The sequence below is a fragment of the Limulus polyphemus genome, unplaced genomic scaffold (genome assembly GCF_000517525.1).
Source record: "Limulus polyphemus unplaced genomic scaffold, Limulus_polyphemus-2.1.2 Scaffold4177, whole genome shotgun sequence".
Lineage (NCBI taxonomy): Eukaryota > Metazoa > Arthropoda > Merostomata > Xiphosura > Limulidae > Limulus > Limulus polyphemus.
The window spans coordinates 13,049-39,518 of NW_013669787.1; the positions used below are offsets into that span (position 1 = coordinate 13,049).

Consider the following 26,470-nt stretch of genomic DNA (forward strand, 5'->3'; position numbering starts at 1 on the left):
CAGAATGGGTATAAAGAAACCTACTGATTTTGTAGTTGAATTAAAGTACAGAGTGGGTGTAAAAATCCTATAGACTTTGTAGTTATATTAAAGTACAGAGTGGGTGTAAAAATCCTATAGACTTTGTAGTTATATTAAAGTACAGAGTGGGTGTAAAAATCCTATAGACTTTGTAGTTATATTAAAGTACAGAATGGGTATAAAGACACCTACTAATTTTGTAGTTGTATTAAAGTACAGAGTGGGTGTAAAAATCCTATAGACTTTGTAGTTATATTAAAGTACAGAATGGGTATAAAGAAACCTACTAATTTTGTAGTTGTATTAAAGTACAGAGTGGGTGTAAAGAAAACCTATAAATGTTGCATTATATTAAAGTACAGAATGGGTATAAAGAAACCTAAGGAATTTGTAGTTTGACTAATAACAAGGTGGCAACAATATTCCATAAAATATTTCCAGCCTTTCTAGGCAAAATTCCAGATTTTCAAAACCTGCCCATGTACGAGTATATTTAAATTTCTCTTCATGGACCAACCTAACACTACTTTAGTTCATAAGCTAGTTATAATGGGGTATAAAAACCTTCAGTATATCCTCATATCAGACTAGTAGTACAGGAAAAGATCTTCAGACAAAGACATTGAAACCTGATTGTAGACAATAAAATGGTACATTTTTATTTATAAAGGAATATTTGACCTAACTTGTCATCGAACAAAATGAGTTAGGTAAGCATAAACAGATAAAATAACAGTGACTGACCAGAATTATGTTAAAATATATCAATAACTGGCATAGCTAAGCCGTATGCTTTGTGCATGTTTCCAGTGTAGGCGACAGAAAATGGGGATGATCCACTATTTCCCCATATTTTCTAGGTTTGGAATAATTTTTTTAATTTCCCTGACTTTTATTTGTTCCTTTTCCAGGTGTTCCAAGTTTGTGACCGCCCTGATTAATGAAGTATTTGCGGAATACAAATGCTAAGTATATACAAATTTAAAGGTTTTCAAGAATTACATTGTATTTTTTTAATGTATATGATGTATAGTATGGAGAAAGCAGCAGATCGAAAACGTTATTAAAAAAACGTGGATACCAGTGAACCACAATAACAAATAATGAAGATGAGGCTTGAAACCCATTGCAGGAGTTAGTCTGGAACAAATTCTGTGTCTTGATCAAGAGGCGATAAAATTCACAGCTACAGACTCTAGTGCAAGAGTTGTAATGAGAGTTTAAATTAAAAAAAACGTGGATACCAGTGAACTACAATAACAAATAAGGAAGATGAGGCTTGAAACCCACTGCAGGAGTTAGTCTGGAACAAATTCTGTGTCTTGATCAAGAGGCGATAAAATTCACAGCTACAGACTCTAGTGCAAGACAGACATGGTATATTGAGATAAAACCCCAATTGTTCAGATAAAGCTCCTGATGAAATAAACCAATGTCACAAAAAACTGTTAATGAGACAGCAGGGAAAATCACTGAGTGAATTAATCTTAGTAAAGAGATACGAGTTACATCGTAAGTTAATTGTCTTGGGTAATTTTGTCAAAGGTATTAGATAAGGGACATAAATAAGTTCTGTAACGACCAAAAACCAATCGAATTAATAGAAATAGTAGATCTGCTAAGATTCTTGAATATAATTCTGTGTTTCAAACTAAAATCTGAAGTTGCTCCAGGGAATTTTTCTGACTCCAGAAGATGGCAGTAATCCAAAATCAACAAGAAGCTCACACCAAAAACTCCTTGTAAGTATGCTATTTCTTATCTTGTCTAACAGTGTTTCACTTACAGTTCAATAATGTATGAAGTGAAGAACCTTAATGTTACTAAAGAAATAGCAGATTTGAAAATGCTTAAAGTGGAGTTACTTAAAAATATCTTAAAAGAATTGTTAATACACAAATTATGACTGAGAGGATTTCATGTTAATTTAGTTGGTAACTAATGTTGTGTCTATGTTACTGAACATAATAGAAGGCCTTATTAATGAACACCTAGATCTTCAGGACGAAGAATTCAATGACTTGGAGTTAGTGTTTTTTCAAGATAACCTTGAGAATTTCAATATAGATAAACAGTGTATAAATAAAGACTATTTGATTTTTATTCAGTTATCTCTGTGTGAGTTTTTCATTCCACATATAAACATCCTCGAGTAGGTGGCTTGTGTGCTCTGCTCCTGAAAACATGACCCAAAATCCAAATAAATTTCTTTGTAAAGAGTGTAAAGTCAAACCCAAAGACTAAGCCTATGGGCTGTTCATACACCCATTACGTTAAGTGTTTTTTTTATTATGTTTTGTATTGAAGCACAAAGCTACACAATGGTCTATCTGTGCAGTATCCACAATGGATATCAAACCCTGATTTTTAACATATAAATTCTCAAGCTTACAGCTGAGCCATTGGAGGCCCTAATTAATGAACACGATGTATTTGTTTATTTACGAAAGTGAATAGGTTCCGAATTTTTCTTGCAGTTTCAGTGGACATTACATGAACATTTCCTTCTCTACAAAGGCTGGAAACTAAATAAAGGCAGCTGTAAATTCACACAGTTGTTATCAACTTTTGTGGAGTGTGATGAACAACATACCTAACAGTAGAGTAACAAAGATATGAAATACTAGGCCAACTTACAAGAAGAAAAAAAGTGGCAAACCAATTATTTTTGAAAACTTAAAGTCATTAATAAATATAATAAATGTAAAAAAAATATATTTGTAGCCACAGATATATTAACCAGTTAATCCTGATTGAATTAATTATAGGTTGTATGAATCATAATAAAGATAATTTTAATTCAATGGCTTTTTAAGAGACAGAGTTTTAGATATATGATCATTTGTTCAGTACTTTACGTTTTTACAACCAATCATGTTGAGGCTGTCATAAAGGCTAGGCGATCAACGTTGTCATGTCTAACTTTGTTTTAAAACATTAAAGAAGTAATTTTGGGCTCAAATGAAAATGTGTGTGTGTTTATATACACATATATATACAACCATGCAAACCAATTAAACGACAGCAACTTACGTAAAGAAAACAAAACATTGCAGCACATACTGAAAGTGTAAGGCAAAATATATCTATACCGAACTAAACAAACAAACCTATTCATGAGATCCAGCTATCTTACATGCATTACTTAAATGTTCTTAATAAACACATTGCACTACATAAAGAACTCACATACCCTTTTCCAAAAAATTGAACATCATCTTACATACATTTACCAGTATACTTAATATTAGTGCTATGTCACGTGTAAAACAGTATCAACTAGAGGGGCACTCAATAGAGTGCATACCTCTGCCACACAGCATTGATCATATTCAGCTCTCAAAAATAAGGAAATGTGTCCATATTACTGTCCTTATCAATGGACACGAACTATTTTGGGCAGGACAATGAGGAAAATTATTCTACACATGCTCACTAAGTTTCATTAAAATCTGATTATTTTTGAATGAGTTATAGAGCTAAGATAGTGTGAAAAATTGGTCTCCATATTAAAAGAGAGATTTTTGGATTTTTGTGACTATGACCTTTGACCCTCCAAAAACTAATCACTTCTAAGTTGGGTCATAGTCCAAACGTATACCAACTATCATCCAAATCCTTTCAGCCATTTTCAAGAAATCTTGCTGACAAACACACACACCAGGGGTGAAAACATAACCTCCATCCACCTTCGACGTCAGAGGTAAAAATGTAGTTGTACATGTAAAAAGAAACTGGTGTAAGAATACTTGTTCTCACATACGTGTACCAGTATATTTAGTATTACTGTTATATCCCATATAAAACAGTATGACAGATGCAGCTGTATATGTATAAAGAAACTGGTGTAAGAATACTTGTTCTTACATACGTGTACCAGTATATTTAGTATTACTGCTATATCCCATATAAAACAGTATGACAAATGTAACTGTATATGTATAAAGAAAGTGGTGTAAGAATACATGTTCTTAATTTTGTATCAAAATGTAGTTAAGAAATTTCAAAGTACTTACCTTGTTACGTAAAGGATTTTGATGACTCAAAATGCAGACAGATTGAAAACCAACAGCACAAAAAATAAAAGTTAGTTTTTACATACATTTAAGCACACATTCGCATCAAACAAACTTAAATTAATGAATATGATTTAAAATTTTTAAAAATTTTCATGCACAAACAGGTGAGAATCATACATATCTATATATATATAAAGACAAAATGCGTGTTTGTTTGCACCCTAACTCCTCTGAGCCTATTAGGCCAATCTTAACCAAAATTTGTTTGTAAACACTCTGAACTATGAGAAATGTCCTAACAGGGTCAAAATTGAACTTAAACCCTATATCTATTTTGTAAAGCCTGTTGGTCAATTACTCCCAGCCTATTCAGTCAATCTCAAACAATCTTGGCAGGTTGACACTTTAGACAAAGTTGAATATTATAAAGGAATTTAAGGTCAAAGTATGAAAGTTTCTGGATTATTTCTCATGGTAAATGAGATGTAAGATGGTCGAGGGTGGGGTCACCTCAAAACCTCTATTTGTCAGTAGATGGACAGCAAACTACAAATATTGTTCTATGAAGAAGCTTTGTTATAACTTTAAAATTTTGACACAGTTTACGTTCAAGTCATTACTTTGAAATATATTATTTCTGTTAAACTTACATTGTTTTAATTAAGTTTAATCATTCCCCATCAGTTGATGGGTATTTCAGCTTGTATATTTATTTATTTATGCACACACACATATATACAATAGAAAATACTGATTAATAATTACAATCCAGAAAATGTAAAATAAGCTAGAAAATAACTTGTTCAACTTTTATTTACAAGATCCTCAAACTTTTTGAAGTATTACAATTCCTAACACTTATTAAGGGTAAGAGGATGTGCTATGATTTTAAATATTCTAAGTAAAAGCTTCTTTAGAAAATTAATATGTAAATATTCATATGAAAGCTCCACCTTATGGATAATCCTGCAAAGCGAAACAGTGGCTAACCATCCCTAATTCTAAACTGATAAGACTAGAAGGAAGGCAGCCAGTGAAGGCTACTCTAATTGATGAAATCATGGCCAGCACTCTAACTATCAGGTCACACCTAGCCAACCTTTGAACTTTGTGGTGTTTATTATTTCCAAGAATATACATACGAAATGTCATCTAACATACAAAAATTACAAATCCTTGTGAGATGAAACAATGACTGGGAGTACCAACCAAGGAAGTCTCATACATATTAAGGTGACAAAGTTCACCTGAAGCACACGAAAAATACTTTATCATTTTAACACTGTCTTTAATATTCTTTCATTAGGATATATTTTTGATAAGTTTTTAGTTTATGCTGACAAAAAATTTACTAATTTACTAAATTTCTAATTTATTTTCTTAATCCTACCAGAGAAAGAATTATCAGAAACTTCAATTTCAATTTCTTAATTTATTATCAAGAAACAATTTTGAGGCTCTATGTGAACTGAACACTACAGTAGAAATATAAAGAACAACCTAAGAACAAGATTATAGTTAAAGTATTTAGGTTATGTTTATATGCATTTATTCTTCATTAGTAGGGCCTAAGAGTTTCTTTATTTTATTTATTAAATGGAAGAACATTTATCCCTTAACTATGTTTAATGACACCTTCAATAAGAAATATGTCAGTAGATAATGCAAGTTTTCACAAAAAGTAATGCAAAGACCAATAAATAGAGAATTATCTGACATAGTTCTGCATAATTTCTGTATATTATGTACAGTACTAAATATATAGAATAATACACACACTGTTTTGTATTCTGTTTTTATGCAGGAACTACAAAGCACTATTTCTGTTTTTGTATCACTGACCTGATGTTCTATCAGCTGATATCATTTGGGCCCGAGGAACAGATCTGGAGCGGTCAGAAGAGAAACTTCTACTGCTATCTCTACTTATACTCTCTCCAGCTTCAGTCTTCTGGTCAACTGACTTTGATCGGTTATTCCTCAAGCTTAACCTCTTTCTTAAGGTTCCCATGAAAGACCTTCTGTCTCTCATTCTTCCTCTTTCAGATGAAGTAAAGAACACTATGCAAAGAAACATCATTTTAAAAGCTTTAACCAAACATATCAAATAAATAAAATACCAGAAGAAAAAATTAATGAAGCATGTAAATATTTTGGTTTATCTTCAGTTTATCTGTACAAATGAACTTGAAACTCTGACCTAATATGTACAATACCCTATATAAATATATTCCAGACTATCAAAATAAACACAATACAGTTCTGTGATTAAAGTGTCTTTATTAAGTAAAAACCAATCTTGAATATACAAGTAGAACTGTAGAAGTAACATAACAAAATACTTCATTTTTATTAAAGATTATTTTTCTTGAAATTAAGAATGAGGTACAGTGTTGGAAATAATTTTGAAAACACACAGGTGCTTACAAGAGTCATAAACAATAAATGATCAGCATCACTGGTACAATACATTATAAAAAAATACAAAAGTAAGCTGTACAATGCACTAGGTATTTTGTACTTGCTTCAAACAGAACACAAGCTCATAAAGATTTTAAAATATTTGTAAAATCTAAGACATGGTTGTGAGTGTTCCATCAACCTCTTTTTCCTTTCATGTAGCATTTTGATATGATTTGCTACATCCTTTGTTTTGTTGCTGGAAGACAGATCCCTGCCCAACAGATCACATTTCTGATGGAATAATATATTATAAATCTGTCTATACCTATTAGCAGTCATGGTGCCATCAATTTTGTATAAACCTCTAACACCATTAGTTAATGTGCAGCACACACTAGTATTGGTCACTTAATATGCTTTATTATAAATGCATATTGACTATGATAGTTTTCTCCTTTCTTCCATTGAACAAAATATCAATGATTGTTATCTCAAATGTACACTCTTCTGACTTTTCATGCAGCTCCTATCATAAAATGAAATTTCACCTAAATCTATCATATAGAATTGCTTTCATCACAATTTGATTTTTACACATTTTTCATGTGTAATTTCTATCCTGGAACAATGAGTGCATTCGCTATACTACTGGTGGGAAAAGTAAAACTTCCTGTACTTTTATAGACATCATGCTGATGTGGCACTGTCTGTCTGATTAGTTGTAATATATATATACATGTGATTGCTATGGTGAAATTCATCTTTATACAGTGGAGGGGGAGCAATCTGATAATATTTGCATTTTATACCCATTTTATTCACTGTTTCCATAATTATTCAAATAAAATGACATGAAGAATATTAACAAAAAACCTCTGTGTATCCACGTTTTTGAAATATCTGGTGTTATTTTTGTAAACTGATGAAAGAAGTGAAGGAAATTTGTTTGCACTCCAAACTGACCATGATTAAGTTTGTATTTCATGCAGGCATTAAAAACATTTAATATCTATATTGAGAAAATTACTTTGATTATATTCTTGGGGTTTGCAAAACTTGTACAAACTGTTCAACGTGAATAATGTTTCTATTACAAAGAAAAATATTCCAGATATATTTTTTGTTTCAGAATAGGTCAGAAATGCTTACCCATAAAATACGTATATATGTTTGATATATGATCTCCACTAATTATTTTATCTGTGTGTACAATGCTGTAACTAATGAGCCTAAAACAAACGGGTAAGCTGGCAGTAGGATACATGTTCAAGCTTATACACTATTATCACTATAAATGTTGGTTGGTTTTTATGAGGCACTGAAAAACATTCCTATATCATAAATTACCTACAACTAAAATACCTGTATTTATTACAACTGTACATATTTATTTAATCCATAAAATTTTGAAGCTAAAATTAACCAACTCATGTATACTTCTCTGGATGTCCAAATACATTTTTAACATCTCTGCCACTGCATACCAGGAATAATATTCTTCCACAGCTTTTCCAGCAGTTCATAGTCTATAGATGAATATTATGGTTTTTTTGTTTGAAGTTAAGCACAAAGCAACACAATGGGTTATCTGTGCTCTGCCCACCAAGGGTATCCAAACCCGGGTTCTAGCATTGTCAGTCCGCAGACATACTGCTGTGCCACTGGGGGGGCAATATCATAGTTAAAATTGTTTTGAAAAAACAGCCAACTCAATTGTCTGTTGACATAAAAATACTTAAATAAATGTTAAAAGACAAACATCCTGAACAAATATCCTTAAATAAATGTTAAAAAACAAACATCTTGAATGACTAACCATCATACAAATGTTCTAAATCCTTCATCTAGAAAAAAATTATAATTCACCATAATTATAAAATTCTTTCAAAATGAAATAAAAACATATTTTCTACCTTCTTCTTTTTCACTTGCAGAGGATGATATGCTCTCACCCGTTGCAGTATGCTCACTTTTCGACAGAGGGCTGGAAGGTGATGTTGTACTACTATCCACAGTTCCTTCAGACTGAAGAAAAGATTCACATGAAATATAGTTTATAAAACTACGAACAAAACAGCATGTTAATTAAAGCATTCATAAGTTAGATATTTAAAATTATAAGAAATTAAAATCATATAGCACATATAAAAGTATTCTCGAGAAGTTAAACAATCGCAGTTTGCAGTTATAGAAGTTTGTAAGTAGCTAATCAGTTATAGCAGTTTGTAAGTAGCTAATCAGTTATAGCAGTTTGTAAGTAGCTAATAATTATACATTAGAGTGAGTATGCATAGAGACAGAGATGATGATGATGTCAGACAAGAATAGCAAAACACATGATGGCAAAATTTGCTTACAGTTTCATTTGAGCAGTTGCATTGATTTGTTTGGAGAATGATGGGGAAGATAAACTTTGTTTATCAATAAGAGATATAGAAAGCCAGTTTAAGCTTATTTCCCACTATGTTAGAGGCTCTAATAAACTGGGCCATCAGAACAAGAATACTTCAAGCTACAAATAATTAACAAGATTCTTAAGTTATGTCAATTAGCCTTTACAGTTTGAAATTCTTTTAAAGTTTTGATGGGTTTTATCTGCTTTAATTGTTTACTGAAAGTTGTTTTAGAAAGCACCCTTCAATTGTAAGTGACAGAATAGCATTTGAACTTACAGGGTCAGTGTTTCAACCAAATATAAGCACATAGTTACAAGTGTTACAAGAATAAACTGAAGTCTTGAACTTGCAATGACTCAGTTGAAAAGTTTCTCTTGGAACAGCATGGATTTTCATTAATTGTCACAAATTGTGCAAAGCATACATCCATAGTACATTTCAATGTAATGTATTTTTCTTACTTTGGATTTATTACTAAATATATCTTTATATCAGTATGAATTACACGAGGTAATTTCATCACATTCAATCTGACTTAACAAAAACCCTCATTAGAACAGGGGCAAGACCTGTAACTGTAAATTAGTTAAAGGATGTGGCCATTGTAACAGATATGTGTATGTGCAGTTTTCTCCAGTGTATATATATATATTTTGCTTTTTTGTTTTACAGTAACCAAAAATGACAAGTCACAAAATAGAGATTTGGCTGCACAAAATTGCTTTCCACTAACAATGTTAAGCCTGCATAAAAGCCTATGTTAAAAAGCAAAATAAAAGCACTGCAAAAGATATAATATGTATATATAACAGAACAGTTTATTTAGAATAAACTGTAACTAGCAAAAAAAGCAAGCTTTTTTCTAAAATAAATGAGAAAATCAACAGTAAATTAATTTTTAGTTTTCAAACTCAAATGTCTTCGTTCTGTACTATTTGTCATACTTTACGACAAACAATAGAGAGATTAACCCTCAAATTACTAACTTCTTTTGTACATCATACACTACTGGTGGAGTCCACATATTGTATCGTATTGAGGAATTTTATTTTTTTACTTGTTACAACACCTAAAGTTAAGGAACTCACCAAATAATGTTTAAAAACCCACAGAGGTCTGTTACATCAGTAATTTTAGGGTTAAGTGAGAAACAAGTATTAAAAAATAAACTACAAAATTACATTCACAGTAAAAATGTATATATATATATGTATGTATGTATAAATATATATATATACGTATAGTGCTGCTTTCTTTGTACTTGTGAATACACTAGGAAACACAACATAAAATATATTAGCTTCAATGAAGCAAACATAAAAAGACTAATTACTCATAAGATTCTGAAACTTAAAGCTTCCATTAACCATAAAATTTGACAACACAAATTTTACACAAATTGAAATGGCATGATGCAGAAAATAAAAAACAAGGAATGCATAATCCTCATTAAAACATTCATTAATGTTTAATTTCACGTACATGTTTATAACACTGAACCATGACTCACAAACACATAGACACGCACAATACACACTGAACAGAAATGTCAGCAAGAAACTACAATAACAGTTGATATTCAAAAATGAAAGATTAAAATTTCCTTTAGTTTCATATTTTCTGATATTCTCTCACTCAATGTTTTCCAACCTCTACAACATGTACCTATCCCAGTGGTAGTAACCAACATTATTTTTTGTATATCCAGTTGTTTATAAGAAATATTTAAACTCTGCAGCTTAATACTTTAGAAGCTACCATATCTACCATATGTCCCACTCTTAAATAAAAAACACACTACAACATCTTACCATATCTACCATATGCTCTACTCTTAAATAAAAACACACAACATCTTACCATATCCACCATATGCTCTACTCTTAAATAAAAACACACAACACATCTCACCATATCTACCATATGCTCTACTCTTAAATAAAAAACACACTACAACATCTTACCATATCTACCATATGCTCTACTCTTAAATAAAAACACACTACATCTCACCATATCTACCATATGCTCTACTCTTAAATAAAAAACACACAATGACATCTTACCATATCTACCATATGCTCTACTCTTAAATAAAAAACACACAACATCTTACCATATCTACCATATGCTCTACTCTTAAATAAAAACACACAACATCTTACCATATGCTCTACTCTTAAATAAAAAACACACAACATCTTACCATATGCTCTACTCTTAAATAAAAAACAACACAACAACATCTCACCATATCTACCATATGCTCTACTCTTAAATAAAAAACACACAACAACATCTCATCATATCTACCATATGCTCTACTCTTAAATAAAAAACACACAACAACATCTCACCATATCTACCATATGTCCCACTCTTAAATAAAAAACACACTACAACATCTTACCGTATCTACCATATGCTCTACTCTTAAATAAAAAACACACTACATCTTACAATATCTACCATATGCTCTACTCTTAAATAAAAAACACACATTTTACCATATGCTCTACTCTTAAATAAAAAACACACAACATCTCACCATACGCTCTACTCTTAAATAAAAAACACACATCTCACCATATCTACCATATGCTCTACTCTTAAATAAAAAACACATAACAACATCTCACCATATCTACCATATGCTCTACTCTTAAATAAAAAACACACAACAACATCTCACCATATCTACCATATGCTCTACTCTTAAATAAAAAACACATAACAACATCTCACCATATCTACTTCAGTTTTGAACTAAAATACCTTTCGTCAGGTTAGTTTGGTCTATGACTGATAATGTTATCCAAAGGAGTTTTATGTAAACACACCTTAACATCTGAAGACACTAACAAATAGTTATTTTCCACTAGTAAATTTTAGACTTCTAATAGTAAGAACATCATTCCTCCCTAAAATCACCTGTAACAGTGTCATAATTAATTATTTCATGTACTAAGTGTTAATAAATATGCATATGTCCTAGTTATATGTATAAATCCTCTGTATCATGGTCTCTTTTCAAGTATTTTCAAATGTCAAACTAATCTTAACTACCTGTAACAACAATTTTATATTAGCCAGTTATTTGATAAAAGTTAAAACATCATTAACTTTGACAGAATATTACTAAAAGTTACGGTTAAAATAATATTGAAAGTATTAGAAGCCAAAAGATCTAACATTTGTGTTAACCATGGATGAATTTTAAAAACGTGGAAAAAAAAACACCTACAGTTTACATGATTTCTGTTTTATTATTAACTCCATTGAGCAACCATTTGGGAAAAGCATTTTTAATCATGATGCTGGCAAAACTACAGAGGCTAGATTGTGCGAGTCCAGTCAGCTGACATGTGCTGACTGCTTTAATGACCAATCAAATCTCTTTCCTGAGACTGGTAATATCTTGAAACTCAAATGGGGATTGCAAAACCAGCATGTATATCCAGAATAAATGTAACTACCTTATAACTAATAGGAATATTGTTGTTTGATTGCTTGTTTGTTAAATTATGTCTAAAGCTACGCAAAGATTATTTATGCTTGTCATTCCTAATCTTGAAGTGACAGACTAGAGGAAAGGCAGCTAGTCAACATCATTCACCAGTCAATATCATTCACCACCAACAGCTGTTAGGCTAAATAACAGGATTTTACAATCACTCTTAGAATGCACCCACAGGCTACAGGCCCAAAGTAAGGAATGCAATTTTTTTAGTAACAAAATGAAAACCATGGAACCTCAGATTTACAGTACACAACACTAACCACCAAGGCAGCACTTGACCCAATCATGAATTGTAATAGATAGTTTAAATGCCATTATAATAGATAACTGAAAGTTTATACTTGGTGTGTCTATTCACTGTTGTTCAGAATATTCCTATTAGATTATCCTTACAGTGAATATTTGATAAAAAAAAAAAAGAAATTTAAAAAACCTTGCTTGATCTAATGAATTAACCAGAAGACAACTGGAAAAGTTAGGCATAATTTACTGTAGATTTATCATTCACATGTTCAGAACTTCCATTTGTACAGTTTTAAGGAAATCTGAAGACTAGTTTCGAACACATATACATATATGCTAAGTGTTACACATTGATCTTCATTTTGACATTGTTTATGACTTTAAAAATTTTCTTTAAACAAAACCAAAGTATTTGAAACCTATATGTCTGAACTGTATTCTTTCACTACATAAAGAATAGTTTGTGAATGAATTTTAAGTCAACATAAAACTTTAACAAGTAGTGTATACTCTATTTCTTGTTTAAAAACTACTATTTTTTTTCAATATAAGGCAGATTCTTTATATGATTTCCCGAGTATAGAAAAACAAGTGACGGGTCTTGCAGTATTGTTTTTAGCTGCACATCATTTTATCATCTAATTTAGAAAATTAAAGACATAAATGTTAAGCCTGAAAAATTCTGTATCCCAAGTACCACTGTGTTAAAAAAATACAAGTTTCTGAAAGGATTTTTTTGCGGGACTACTGACCAGATGTGTAGGGGTAGCGTAATTTGCAACCCTTAATTTTAGTTGCTACTGGGTAGAAATACGTAACTAAATTGCACGAATATTGGTAAAAACTTAATAAATACTATCTTTTTATACTTTTTAAAAAATCATTTAATTTCATTTACTTTTATGATCATTTGCAATGTTGTGAAATTTCCAATATTTCATTGAGAGAGAAGACACTTGTTTGAAAAGAATTTAAAGTTAACATTAACCTACATTGAAAATGTATTTCCTACAGATACTTACCTCTCTCACACAATGGCTTTTCTCAACTTGTGCTGCCCTCTATATGTGCAATTTTTGCTCGCCACTAACCTTGATGCTCCTACCTACTCTCACATAATTTCCTGTGGTATAGCTACACTGTAGCATGCAAATGAGCATGTGACAACCCACCACCAACAGGAGCGTGACACCCTCTTAGTGCAGCTGACTCCTATACTGTACAGTGCTATCAGCACTTCGAGATTAGTCACAAAAGATGCACCGGAAGTGGGGAGGATATGAGTGGGAAGTGTGAGAGGAGGTAGGTATCTTTCAGAAATACATTTTCTGTGTAGGAAAATGTTAACCTCTGATACAATACCATACCTCTGCTCATATAATAGCTAGATAACCACATTGAAAGTGGTGGAGAGACCAGTGCAAAAGTTACCTAAATGAGCTCTCTTTGGAAGGCACCCGAAGAAAACCCATGGAGTATGATACCCTAACTTTTGGGGTCACACTTGTGGGAAACTGCACCCGATGGGCAAAAAAGACAAACGTTCAATCTGTAATTGGATGTACCAGAAGGTGTAGAGTGACTAGGGTACAACAGACCATAACTGGTGGGTCAACTCCAGTCCAAAACCAGGTGACATTGGGTATTTGTCTTCCATTCTGTGGAATGAGAAGAGTACTCACCAACAGAACACTAACGCTCTACTCTCAATTGATTGTAATCAGTCATGCTCAGGAGGAAGCCTCCTTGTCCACCACCCCAGAGGTTAGGAAGTGGTAAGTAGCAAGGACTCCTGTACTCCACTAGGAGATGGGGGGACAACACAGTGGGGAGTCTAGAGGAAAGTAACACCATAAGACAGTGCAATGGGTGACCATGAAAACCCTATATTGAAAGGCAGGTCAGTCCTAATGTATTCAACCAGGACTGGAGGGATAGGCAGCAATCCTGACACTGCTTTCCCAGTTTGCTCCTGAAGAAGAAAGGTCCATCTTTCGAAAGCACTCGGGTTATAGGGTTTTTATTCACTGCTTTACTCAAGATAGTCCATGAGTTGAAACAGTCTGGTGCAGGATTTATCTATGAATCAAGATACTGCAAGGAGATCATGTGGAACACCCCATCTCTTCAGTGAGCATTATAGACCTGTATGCCATATGGTGTGGACTTACATTTAAGCATACCTGGACAAGCCCCACAAAGCAGGATACAAGAAAGGAAAATGGGTCAATAGAAAGGGAAGAAATAAAAGGAAGAACTTACCCCCTCAGAGTTGAAATGATGTATGGAGAATGGCAATGGGTGGCAATTGATAGCCAGATGAGGAGGAGACAGCAAAATAATGCAGATAGTGGGAGATAAATGTGTGATGCATGGTTCATCTGGCAGCCGGTATAATATATTTTAATGGACAACAGAATTAGATAGCCAGAGAAAAAATTAGATGATGTATCTGGTGGGAAAATACTTGGAATATGCAATAAGAATCCTCGGATAATGACGTATAAGCAAGATGAATAAGCTGGTGAATACATCTGGTAAGGGTAATAGGAGAAAGATCATAGGTAGAGGAAGTAGTTCATGGTATAAAACAAGGGGAACAGAAACCAAGGTAGGAAGCAGTGCAGACAATAGAGTGTGGTAAAGGCGGAATGAAATATGGTTGACTGAGGTTGATGTAGAAGAGAACACAAAAGTGCAATAGGTATAAGAGGGGATATTTGAAGGAGATTCAGAACTGGAAAACACATTTGAATAGGCCAGAATGGGGTGGTTAGAAGGACTCGGGATGGAGTGGCTTGGACAAGGGAGAGAACATGGGGAAGAAGATGGATAAGAGGATAAGCATAAAGGTAGATTGGCCCAATCTTAACTGAATGCATTCATCACCAAAGCCAAAAGATGTGGAATTGGAGACCAGGAGAGCAGCAGCTTGGTATTGAGAATGGTAACAATTGCATCTAGAAGAGGAGTACCAAACACAGAGCATAACCAATGAAACAGTTGAAGAAAAAGAGACCACTCCTTTGGTAGAATCTTGTTTGGATGAGATAACTGATATGCTACATAAATCAGAGGACCCAGGATGTGACAATCAAGAAGACAAACTTGCCAAGACTGGGCCCAGAAAATGAGATCCAACATTTGAAAAAAAGCAAATGGGAATAGGTACCCCATTTTTGACTGTTGGAATGGATCATGATCAAATGGCCCCATACTAAAGGTAGGAAATGATCTAAGGCCCAACAAACTACAAGAAGTTCCTAAAGGTTAATGTGGAGGGAGGATTCAACCAATGACTGCAGATCTTCTAAAAATTCAGATACACTCCCCACCCTGTAAGAAAAGCAACTGTTAAAAAGGTGCAAATCAGGATGGGAAGGAGACAGATGAACACCAATCAAGGTGTTGTCTCCATCGAGCCACCAAGCAAAGTCAAATTTTAGGGAAGGAGGATAGTAGAGAAGGAAAGGACTTGGCTTTGGAAACCAAGAGCTCCATTAACCTCCAATGAAAAGTACCAGGCTTGGACCTGTTGGAGTAGGTGTTGGAAAACACCCCCAAATGTATAATAAACCACGTCGGGGTGAGATAGGGCTTGTTCAGCTTAATAAGCCATCCCACATGAACTGTTTCTTATAGGAGGAAATGGGTTTGTTTGTTTTAAGGGCTATTTGCACTAGCCATCTCTAATTTAGCAGTGAAAGGCTAGAGGGAAGACAGCTACTCATCACCACCCACCACCAACTCTTGGTCTACTCTTTTACCGTTACATTATAATGCCCCCTAGGCTGAAAGGGCAAGCATGTTTGGTGGGATGGGGAATTCGAACCCATGAACCTCAGATTGCGAGTCAAGTGCCCTAACCACCTGGCCATGCCAGGTCAGAGAAAATGGGTATGACTGTGAGAGGCTTGTTGGGATGGAGCTAAAAGAAGCCAGTCATCCATATAATGATGTAGCTGCAAACCCTGAGTGTAAAGATGGTGGGCAAAGACTCGGAACACACAACAGAAGACGTACGGCACCAATGCCAGACCAAAAAGTAGAGCATGGAAATGAAAAACTTGACCTTCATGAACCAGCCAAATGTACCATCTGGATGCTGGAGAGATTGAGATATGAAAGTAAACATCAAGATGTTGACCATGGTTAACCAAAGACCTGGAGTGAATGACAAATGAAGAGTGAGGAAGGACTCCATGGTGAACCACAGGAAGACAATGAACCAGTTTAGGTTTTCTTCCCCAGTTTTTTGGGAACCACGAACAACCAGAAATAAAACAATGGAGAAGTATGAAATACATGTTTGATAACATCTTTATGCAAAAAATTGTGAACCACCTCTAAGAGACATTAGTATAAAATGGGATCCTGAGGAGGGGGGAAGGAAACTGGTTAAGAAGATAAAAGGAAGGGGAGAAAATCCAAGGGCTAGTCTTTCTATTAGAACCTGAAGAACTTATAAGTCCACAGTGAACAGGCATCATAAGTGAACAAATCTGGCTAACTGTGCTTCCACAGTGCCAGAGCCCACGAGATAATCACTGAAGAAACTAGTGTCGGAAAGCATGATAATGGGCAATTTGATGACTCACCACAGAAACCCAATAAGGGGACATTATTAAGTGGGGAGGTGCAGGGGGGTGAGATGCAGGAACAGGGGTAGGAGTGGTTTGGAAAGACGAGAAGCAAGGGAGGAAAGGGAGGAATGTTGACATGCAGCCACCACCCGAGACTTAAAAGTATCAGAAAGTTCCACCAAAACTGACTGTCATAAAAATGGGACCAAATGGAGGTCTCGCAAAAAAGAAGTAAGCAGATGCACATGAGACAAAAGGGCATTCCTGCCAAGATAAAAAAAAAAAGGAGCCATGTATGAAGGGATATAGCTGAGGAAAATAACCATGCCAACATGGAAAAGAAAAGGGTATGTGTATCCACACAAAACCCCTGAGGGGAACAGTGGATAGCCTTGGAAATGAGGTGGATGAGAGAGAGATAATGAAGGAGGATAGTAGTGAGGGTGAGACAAAGTCAGGAAAAGTGAGCCAGGGAAAACTTTAGAGTAGTCTCAAGATCAGAAACCCACACCTGTATCAGAGATTCTAAGGTCTGAGAATCAAAAAATGGAAATCCAGATCTATGATAAGCCAAGGCATAGAAGTCAGATAATGCTGGGGTCGAGGCATGCTAGCACCAGAACGTAATTGGGTAAGAAACTATTCAGTATGTACACGAATATCAGGAGATGGGGAAAAGTAAATAATCTGATGATGATGCAGAATGATGGAGGGAGGGGGAGGAATAAGAAAACACAGAGTTAAGAGACAATAGGTAACAAACCTGGGAAATCATGTTCAAAAAGCCTATGAAGGACAGCACAGCAGAGACTCAAGGTGGGAAAAGGCTGTCCAAATCCCCTTCTTATTAGCAAGAGGTAGGTCTCGACATTTTCCAACAAAACCATAAATTACTTCTCCCAATACCTTATTCACACTACATTGAAGTAAATAGTTTATAATCTGCTCTATCCAGTGGTGTGCAGAAAAATATTAGAAGATTTATAAGTACAATGTTTACAGGCAAGGTGTGCAGAAATGTAAGTCTGAAAGTTTTCAATTTTTCTTTGTAAATTACACTAAATAAATGTTACAAAATGACGAAATATTACTTCTAATATATTTTAGAGTAACAAATTTTTCAAATTGACACCCGAAAGGTGCTCATCAGTCAAGACAAGCTTATTATTTTTTCTGGCTGTACAGTATCACTGAAAAATGTAGAACTGGAAATTAATGACCCTTAGATACATTCCACTAGTCAAGTATGTCTACTGCACTTATTTTTGTCATTTAACTTATAATGCTTTTTTTGTTATGTAGTTTATGTTGTGTTTCTTATATATCTTAAGTTTTAAGACAATCTTTATATAAATGCACTGATTTGGTTAATCATCATATTCCATAGAATTTAAAGTACAAGATCTCTCATTAATACATTTTGTATTGTACAAAAGTATTTATGTGTATAATTTTTGTAATTTTCTAGTTGAAGTCACTTTACAGATTTATCAGTATTAAATATTAAGTTTCACATTCTAATTAGTTTACAATAAATTAATACAATATTTATTTTTTCTTTTATGATAAAACCCAGAAAATATTCTGCCTATGTACTTTATAAAAAAAAACATATATCAATAATTTTGAAATTAAAAAAATTTATATCTATATATTTTAAATGCAGAATGATCTGGAATAATACTTACAAGTGCAAGCACTATACAAAAAAAAATAATAATATGCCTACAGGAAAAACGGGTCAACTCTAAATAAAGATGAAATTCGACTAAATGGAACAGATTTTTCTGTTTTTTTAATCAACCCAAATATGTATTTCTCATGATTGTGTCTGAATTAAAACACTAATTTGCTGACATTTCTTCATCAAAAGGAAAATTCACTATTGAATAAAAAATCTATATACACTGACCCACTCAAGAAAGAGAAATTAAATATGAGCTGATCATTTTCTAGAAAATATATCGGCACAAAGAAGCTTCCATACATGAACTATTAAGAAATTATGATACAAATGAATCTCATTTGTTAATTTAAAATAAAAATAAAAACATTTTCAATTTGCTTTTTTGTAAGCATTGTAATGTATAGTATAATACTTCACTCAAATCAGTTTATGCTATTTTCATGTTAAATTGAAATCAAAAATAGTCAGCTCAAAATAATGTTACAATCAATGCAGATTAAAACATCAAATAATTAGGTAGTACATCAAACATCAAATACTGAGGAAGTACATCAAACATCAACAATGGGATAGTACGTTAAACACCAAATAATAGGGTAATACATCAAACATCAAATAACAGAATAGTACATCAAACACTGTGATAGTGCATTCAATACGCACTAGTAACACAAAAGCTCAAAGTAAAGGATACAGAAAGAAACAAAATCATTAAATGAATTTCTACCACCACCACCAGAGGTTAAATCATACCAACTACTTAAAATTCTGCCCAACAGTGATTCAGATCATGGTACCTGAGAAACTTCGCGCCATCTGCCGTTTTTGTCCAACTTTACCTGCACACAGATGATGAGTGGATGAGAACAACTATATTACACAAGAGAGGCACGATGTGAAATTGATACAATGACCTACTGAGCAGTTTTGTGGCTAAGGATGCGGGATGCAATACAAATAATGTAAAAATAACCACTATTTTATATTTTTTTATCTAGATATAAGAAGTTCAACTACATGATCCAAACAATAAAATAAAATGTACTTTTTTTTTAAGAAGTTTAATACAAAATCATGTGATGTTGATCTTAAACACACATTTTTTCACTATAAAAACATTATGTGGTATACATGCACACAAAAATAGTACATTTTATACATATGATCTCACTATATATCAGAAGACTAGAAAAAAGTTTGAAGAACAGTTCTCTGTGTAGATGTAAAAAAGTACATACAATGAATGCACATATACTAATCAACAAAGCTTCACTTTAAAATATACACCTCTCCAGAATTAGAAGATGAGAAGCCTGTTGAGATATCATGTTAGGAATGTTACAGCCAAAGAAGATTCAGAATGTTAGAACTCAAGCATTAGTTTTGATACATGTAAACTTACAGGTGGAGAAATAAAACTTAAGATAATAAAAAGAGTCTGGAGAATTATCAGAATATTAATTTTCATACGAAAATAAGACTATGTTTATAAAACTTTATACCCAATATACTTTAAATTATTGGGTTCAAGTATTGATAACTTATCACACACTATTATTTAAAAGACTGACATTCTGACATTTCAATGCATTCTAACCATTACGAGGTTTTTCTGACGTACTTGTATTAATTTCTGATACTGATGACTGTATTCATTCTATAAATTATACTTTAGTTCGGATCTACATAGTTAACTTCATATTTTTTAGTTCTTAACAATATTTACTAACATCATTAAAATGTGATACGAAAACACATACAATTTTGAAAGCCATGTGACGTTCATACACAAATGTTTACATGTAGAACATCTTCGTACTAGTCCCACATTCTCGTTTAAGGTACTTCCCATGTTTCAGCCTAGTTAAGTCTCCTTGTAGTAATATGGAATGAATCTACTTACAGATGTAACAAATTAAACATGGAAAGCAGACAAAATAAAATAAAAATTAAGAAGTATTACTTAAATACTACTGGGAGTTTCTAAAGACAAAAAAAAACAAAAATAATTACATAAGAATAAAAATACAAAACATAGGAAATGCATATCTGCTTTTAGCTGTGCCATATTTTCCTCGAGATAAGAGATATTCGTCTTCTAAGCATTCCAGTGTTATCTTTACCAGTTATAATACCAAATTTCTGTAGTAATGTATGTTTGTATTACTTAGTCAATAATTACAATGTGGCATGTTAGTGTATAATATACCTACTAACTGCTACAGAATGGTGTAGATTTTTTTGCCAAAGTTAAGCTCAAAAAGCAGTTTTTTATAAAACATCAAATGTTCAAAATCTAACGTATAAACAATTCAATTATGTGAAGATAGTGGTTATTTTTTATTATAAAAACTATGATCTTTCTTAATCTATTGGTATCATAACTTTGAAAAAAAAAGGTACTGTATTTTTCAGATATATCTCATATGTAAAAAAACTACAAACTTAACCACAAAACTGCACAGCAAACCATAAATAAATGTGTTAAATAAAACAAAATTTTGCAAGCATCATACATACTTTGGTTTTCTTACTTTAACAAAATATTAATTTAATCAACAAAGTATATCTTTCTTTAAAATCAAAAGTTTTATTATTTAATGCATAACATTTTGCCTGAAACTAAGGGAACTTTTGATAGGAAAAACATTCAAACTAAAATTAAAGACCAAGTTACACTCTAACTCAGAAACTTTGAAGCACAGATATAAATCTATGCATGAAGTTAACATAATTTATATTTGCTAAAGTTCTTTCCTGAAATATTTTAATATTAAATAAAACATAGTTTAATGACACAATAACAAGTTTGGTTTTTGTCTCCAAAGTTCACCATTTAACCTCACAAATTTTCGACCTCTGCCATCTTTGTTTTTATAACAAGATAGTCACTGACAGAAATAAAAAAATATTTGTGGTGAAGGAAATGAGAAATATACAAGTAATGTCTTTGCAAGTGAATTATTTAACTGCAAGTTTCCAACTTTTAAGTGGATATTATTTGTACAAACAGATTATTAAAGGGAAAGAACCATGCGCCATTGGAATGATTGACTTATTTAAAATATAATAGTTAGCTCAGCTACTCGATCTACGATAAGTTTACATTTTTTTCAAATCTTTTTTTTAAATTATCCTATCATCTGTTTATAACCGTAGATTTAAATTCAAAGGAACTATATTTTACTACAAACACGAGATATTTATATTTTAAACGAAAGCTAATTTGTTATCAGATCTCTTAACCTTTCCTGACAAACAAACACTAAATGTAAATTTGTTTCTATTGCTTTGAATGGGTTAAAATATTCATTTTTATAAGATAATCAAAATTGGTTAAAATGCAAAGATAAAAATATGTGAGAAATAGAAAATGTTTAATTAAGTTAATTCATCATTCTTAGGAACTTATCAGTTTAACATTGCTTATATATTTTTTTTGTACAGTTACCCATCTTTAATTTATTTCAATGTGTGGGATATTTCCTATTCAAAATAGACAGAACACTTCTGCAGTATAATTTCATACCAGTGAATAAATTTCCAAAAAATCACATCTAATTATTTTAAATAAATTTAATTACAATTAATAATTTGTATGGGTAATGAAATAAAAAATAAAACTGCAGGAGTGTGCAGTTACATTTAAACAGAAAATTACTGACGACAGAAAGCAAAAAGAAAGTAAACTGACACAGAAGTGTAAACCTACACATTCAGGGTGTGTTATCTACCTGCAACGTCTTCGCACTACAGCTTGCAAAGGATTTTTAAGATGCTTAGAAGATATAAATCTATAGATCTAATAAACATAAAGATATCAATCTATAGATCTAATAAACATAAAAATATCAATTTACAGACCTAATAAACATAAAAATATCAATCTATAGATCTAATAAACATAAAAATATCATTAAGCCATACATTTACTTAGGAACAATATGGGTATGATATATGTAGTAATTAGTATGTACATTAAACTAAATACTGATAATTTTGCTTACACACTACAGGCAATTAAAGGACACAAAAGTACGTACCTTCAGAGCTGGGTGGACACCTTCCTGCACAATGTCGGCATGCATAAGAAAGAACAACAAGGTTAATAGCCATATAATTTTCAAAAAGAATAGATTTTCATGAAAAAAATGAACAAGGACTTTAATTATCACATAGTCTGCTAACAGTACTTCTAACGACCACTTATAGCTTTACATTAACTTTATATGGTATGAACACGCACACACATATAATATTTGCTAATGGTAAGTAGATGCCACTAAAGCCTCCTTGCACCACAAAAAGATTGAAAAGGGCTCTCATTCTTGTTTATTTTAAAGTCTTGCCTCAATATATGTTTTAAAGTACAGTCAATTACAAATTACTGGCAAAGAACACAAACGTCACAAAAATAAATACTTGTTCTCCATAAGTATATACCTTAACAATAAAATACATAGAGAGGATTATTCACAAGTATCAAAAACAAAATTAAGTGTACAGAACACAAAATCTGATTACTTGATGATACATTACCTATACGTTGTGGGCCTAAAGAAAACATTATTTAAAAGTTTGTCCTGTGATAAAGTTAGTAAACTTGAGTAGAGTTTTACATCTTGTGTAAAAGAAGTTTACATTCAAAAACAATAAAATGTAAACAAAAAATATAACCAAGTATATTTTATCTAGAAAATCAAAACAAATATAAGTAAAAACAATAGAAAACAATTCAAGTAAAGAATCTTTCAAAGTCATAAACTCTAGACTCCTGTAAGATTACCTTGGAATCGGGAGTAAAAGATTCAGTCATTTATAAACATAAACCATAATAATTGCTAAAGCAGAAAAATGTATGTAAACAGCCACTAAACTTCAATTTGCTGAGGAAAGCTCATCAAGGCCAGCCAATCATACTCTGGAGGGAAGAGAAATTATTCTTATGGGTTTTTGTACAAGACAGGTGAATATACAGAAAGAAAAACAGTAAAACCTATTCTGTAGTAATAGATATTTTAGCAAAAGAAACATAACAAGAAAAGTTACTAAAAAACAGCTTAAACACACACACACACAGAGGTTTTAGGTTTTTGTATAATATAGCAGAAAAAAAGAAAATATAAAAGCAAACTGAGCAACATAATAACATTCCTATTTTTTATTTTTTTGGTGTTTACTTTTGTGTGATATAAATTAAGATATGGTTGCTTAGGTTATTTTTTAATCTACTAAAACATATAGAAGGTTTCTGACTTATTAAAAATAATACTAAAGAATTAAGTTTACCAAATTAGCCAAGTTGAAACAACAAAAGTATTATATTTATTAATCTCCTGACCCACGAAAATCAGATAAAGATCATATTATTCCGAACGGGAAAAACCTTGAAAATTCTTTTATAAAAGATAAAAGAAAACGTTTATGAGAAATTATGAACTCAAGCTGCTACAACCTACCAGGCAATTTTTACCTTCACAGAAACACAGATCAATGTGTTCAGAACTGCTTAAAAAATCTTGGGATTGTTTCTAGAACAAACTTAAGAAAAACAATTCATCTGGAAAGTGGGAATTGTGCAATAATCATACAATTAGAGTTAAGGATTTTTTTGTCTTTCATACAACTAGAACTTTCTTATGTTCTTATTTATAAGATTCAAAATCTGCTGTGATTAATTAATTTCTTGCGGTTTCTGATCTAAAAGTTTCTTGCGGTTTCTGATCTAAAAGTTTCTTGCGGTTTCTGATCTAAAAGTTTCTTGCGGTTTCTGATCTAAAAGTTTCTTGCGGTTTCTGATCTAAAAGGTTTTTGTTGTAAAACAAGTACATTTAATGAAAGTCATTTAAATCTGATTAAAATTTACTTGAAGATATATATATACATAATTTTTTTTACAGATAACCCAATATTATTTTATCAGATAAAGAATATATTTATTACCCAGAAAGAATTAATAATAAATATTTACTTTAGCTTAATGACCATCAATTATTCTTTTAAATTTATTACACCTAATAAACCATACCCAACTAAAAATTTTGAGAAAATATTGAGAAACATAATAAGAATATACGGCCCGGAATAAACGACTTTTATTATAAGAAAAATTATTATAATTCAATGCTACAAGTTAAGGAAAACTTAAGTTTCTTTAACATCTTTATTTAGAAAGCAAAAATAATGCTTTATCAAAACAAAGTAACTCACTCTATATACACCATGAATTATCAAAGTGCTCTTCTCTGGTGAGCTAGGACTTCCAGTTTTCTCACGACTCTCCAGTTCTCGTAGTGCTGCATCAGTCAAAGTCTCCACAGAGCCTATGATAAGTGAAATGACAGTAAAATTAAGCACCTCATTCATAAAATGGAATTTATTAGTTCACTTTAGGCTAAACTTTCAGTAAATTAAAAATAACATTAGGAACTATTTACTGAGATGCAAAATTTAGGTAAACACTTTAAAAAAATCATTTAACAGAGGCCATAAGAGTAAATTGATTGCTGAAGTGGCCAAATACTTCTAATTAGAATATATATATATATATGCATAATAAAGTCATCTAACAATGTCATTGACAAAAAATGTGCCAGTGTGTTGACTTCCTTGTAGCAGAGACTTAGAACATATACCAAAAAAGTATGCCAAGGAAATATATAGATTGTAAAAGTCTGTGTTCTGCAAGTTGTTACTCATTTCAAAAATTGTCATAATCTCCCAAGATTCCATCCATTTCTACATTATAATTTTTTTAAACTGAAAATGTATTTCCAAATATACTTACCTCCGCTGACACTAATAGCTATTTCTCGATCTTCATCTTTCCCACCTAACGTTACGTTCACTTGCTCCAGTCTTTATATACCACACTCGACTGCCCTTGCCAATATCTAACTTGCAAAACTTTATGCCAGCCCTCACACGCCCTCTATGCTGGTATTGTATATATAAGCATTGTATGCAGACAAATAAAATCACTTTTTTGTGACTTACCTCATTCCGGGCCACTAACACCGGCTCTTAGTTGGGAGGAAGGGAGGGAGAGTGTCAGCGGAGGCAAGTATGTTTGGAAATACATTTTCAGTTTAGGAAATTGCCTCCACTGACACTTGAGTGCTAGAATCCAACATTGAGAAGGCAGAGGGGCCAGTGAGGACACAGATCATACAGAAAGTGTCTGCTGAGAACAAATATGTACCACAGGAAGTGGTATCAAAAGTGGGGAACACCACACTACATCCAGAACAGGTATGTTCTTCACCCAGAACTACAGAAAATTGAAAAGGGTGGAATATAATACAAGTACGATGGTCCAGCCCCAACCAAACAGCAAAGGTTCCACAACTCGGGTTGGATTTAAAGGGTCATGGTACCCATATTCCACGTTGGTGGCCAGGGCAGCAGGACCACAGATATAGATAACTTTGTGATAGGATCCCTACCAGTAATCACAGAATTATGCATTTCAAACCACCAGATTTATGTTTGTTTGTTTTGAATTTCGCACAAAGCTACACGAGGGCTATCTGAGCTAGCCGTCCCTAATTTAGCAGTGTAAGACTAGAAGGAAGGCAGCTAGTCATCACCCCCCACCG

General features: G+C 32.5%; 1 protein-coding gene and 1 long non-coding RNA gene across 2 annotated transcripts in view; both read right to left on the minus strand.

Annotated features, from left to right (window-relative positions):
- The window catches only part of LOC111088645, a 4,526-nt gene extending 1,577 nt beyond the window's left edge, over window positions 1–2,949 (minus strand). Inside the window, exons 1-2 of the long non-coding RNA XR_002613104.1 lie at window positions 401–2,949; window positions 21–304 (exon numbers count right to left, since the gene is read on the minus strand). This is a non-coding gene — a long non-coding RNA (uncharacterized LOC111088645). The remainder of the gene's footprint in view (window positions 1–20; window positions 305–400) is intronic.
- Window positions 1–26,470, minus strand: part of LOC106470715 (C2 domain-containing protein 2-like) — a 59,698-nt gene that overhangs the window by 11,164 nt on the left and 22,064 nt on the right. The window contains exons 9-13 of the mRNA XM_022399351.1: window positions 25,083–25,195; window positions 22,916–22,939; window positions 19,670–19,711; window positions 8,357–8,468; window positions 5,883–6,101 (exon numbers count right to left, since the gene is read on the minus strand). Of these exons, the coding sequence (XP_022255059.1) occupies window positions 5,883–6,101; window positions 8,357–8,468; window positions 19,670–19,711; window positions 22,916–22,939; window positions 25,083–25,195 (510 nt within the window). The remainder of the gene's footprint in view (window positions 1–5,882; window positions 6,102–8,356; window positions 8,469–19,669; window positions 19,712–22,915; window positions 22,940–25,082; window positions 25,196–26,470) is intronic.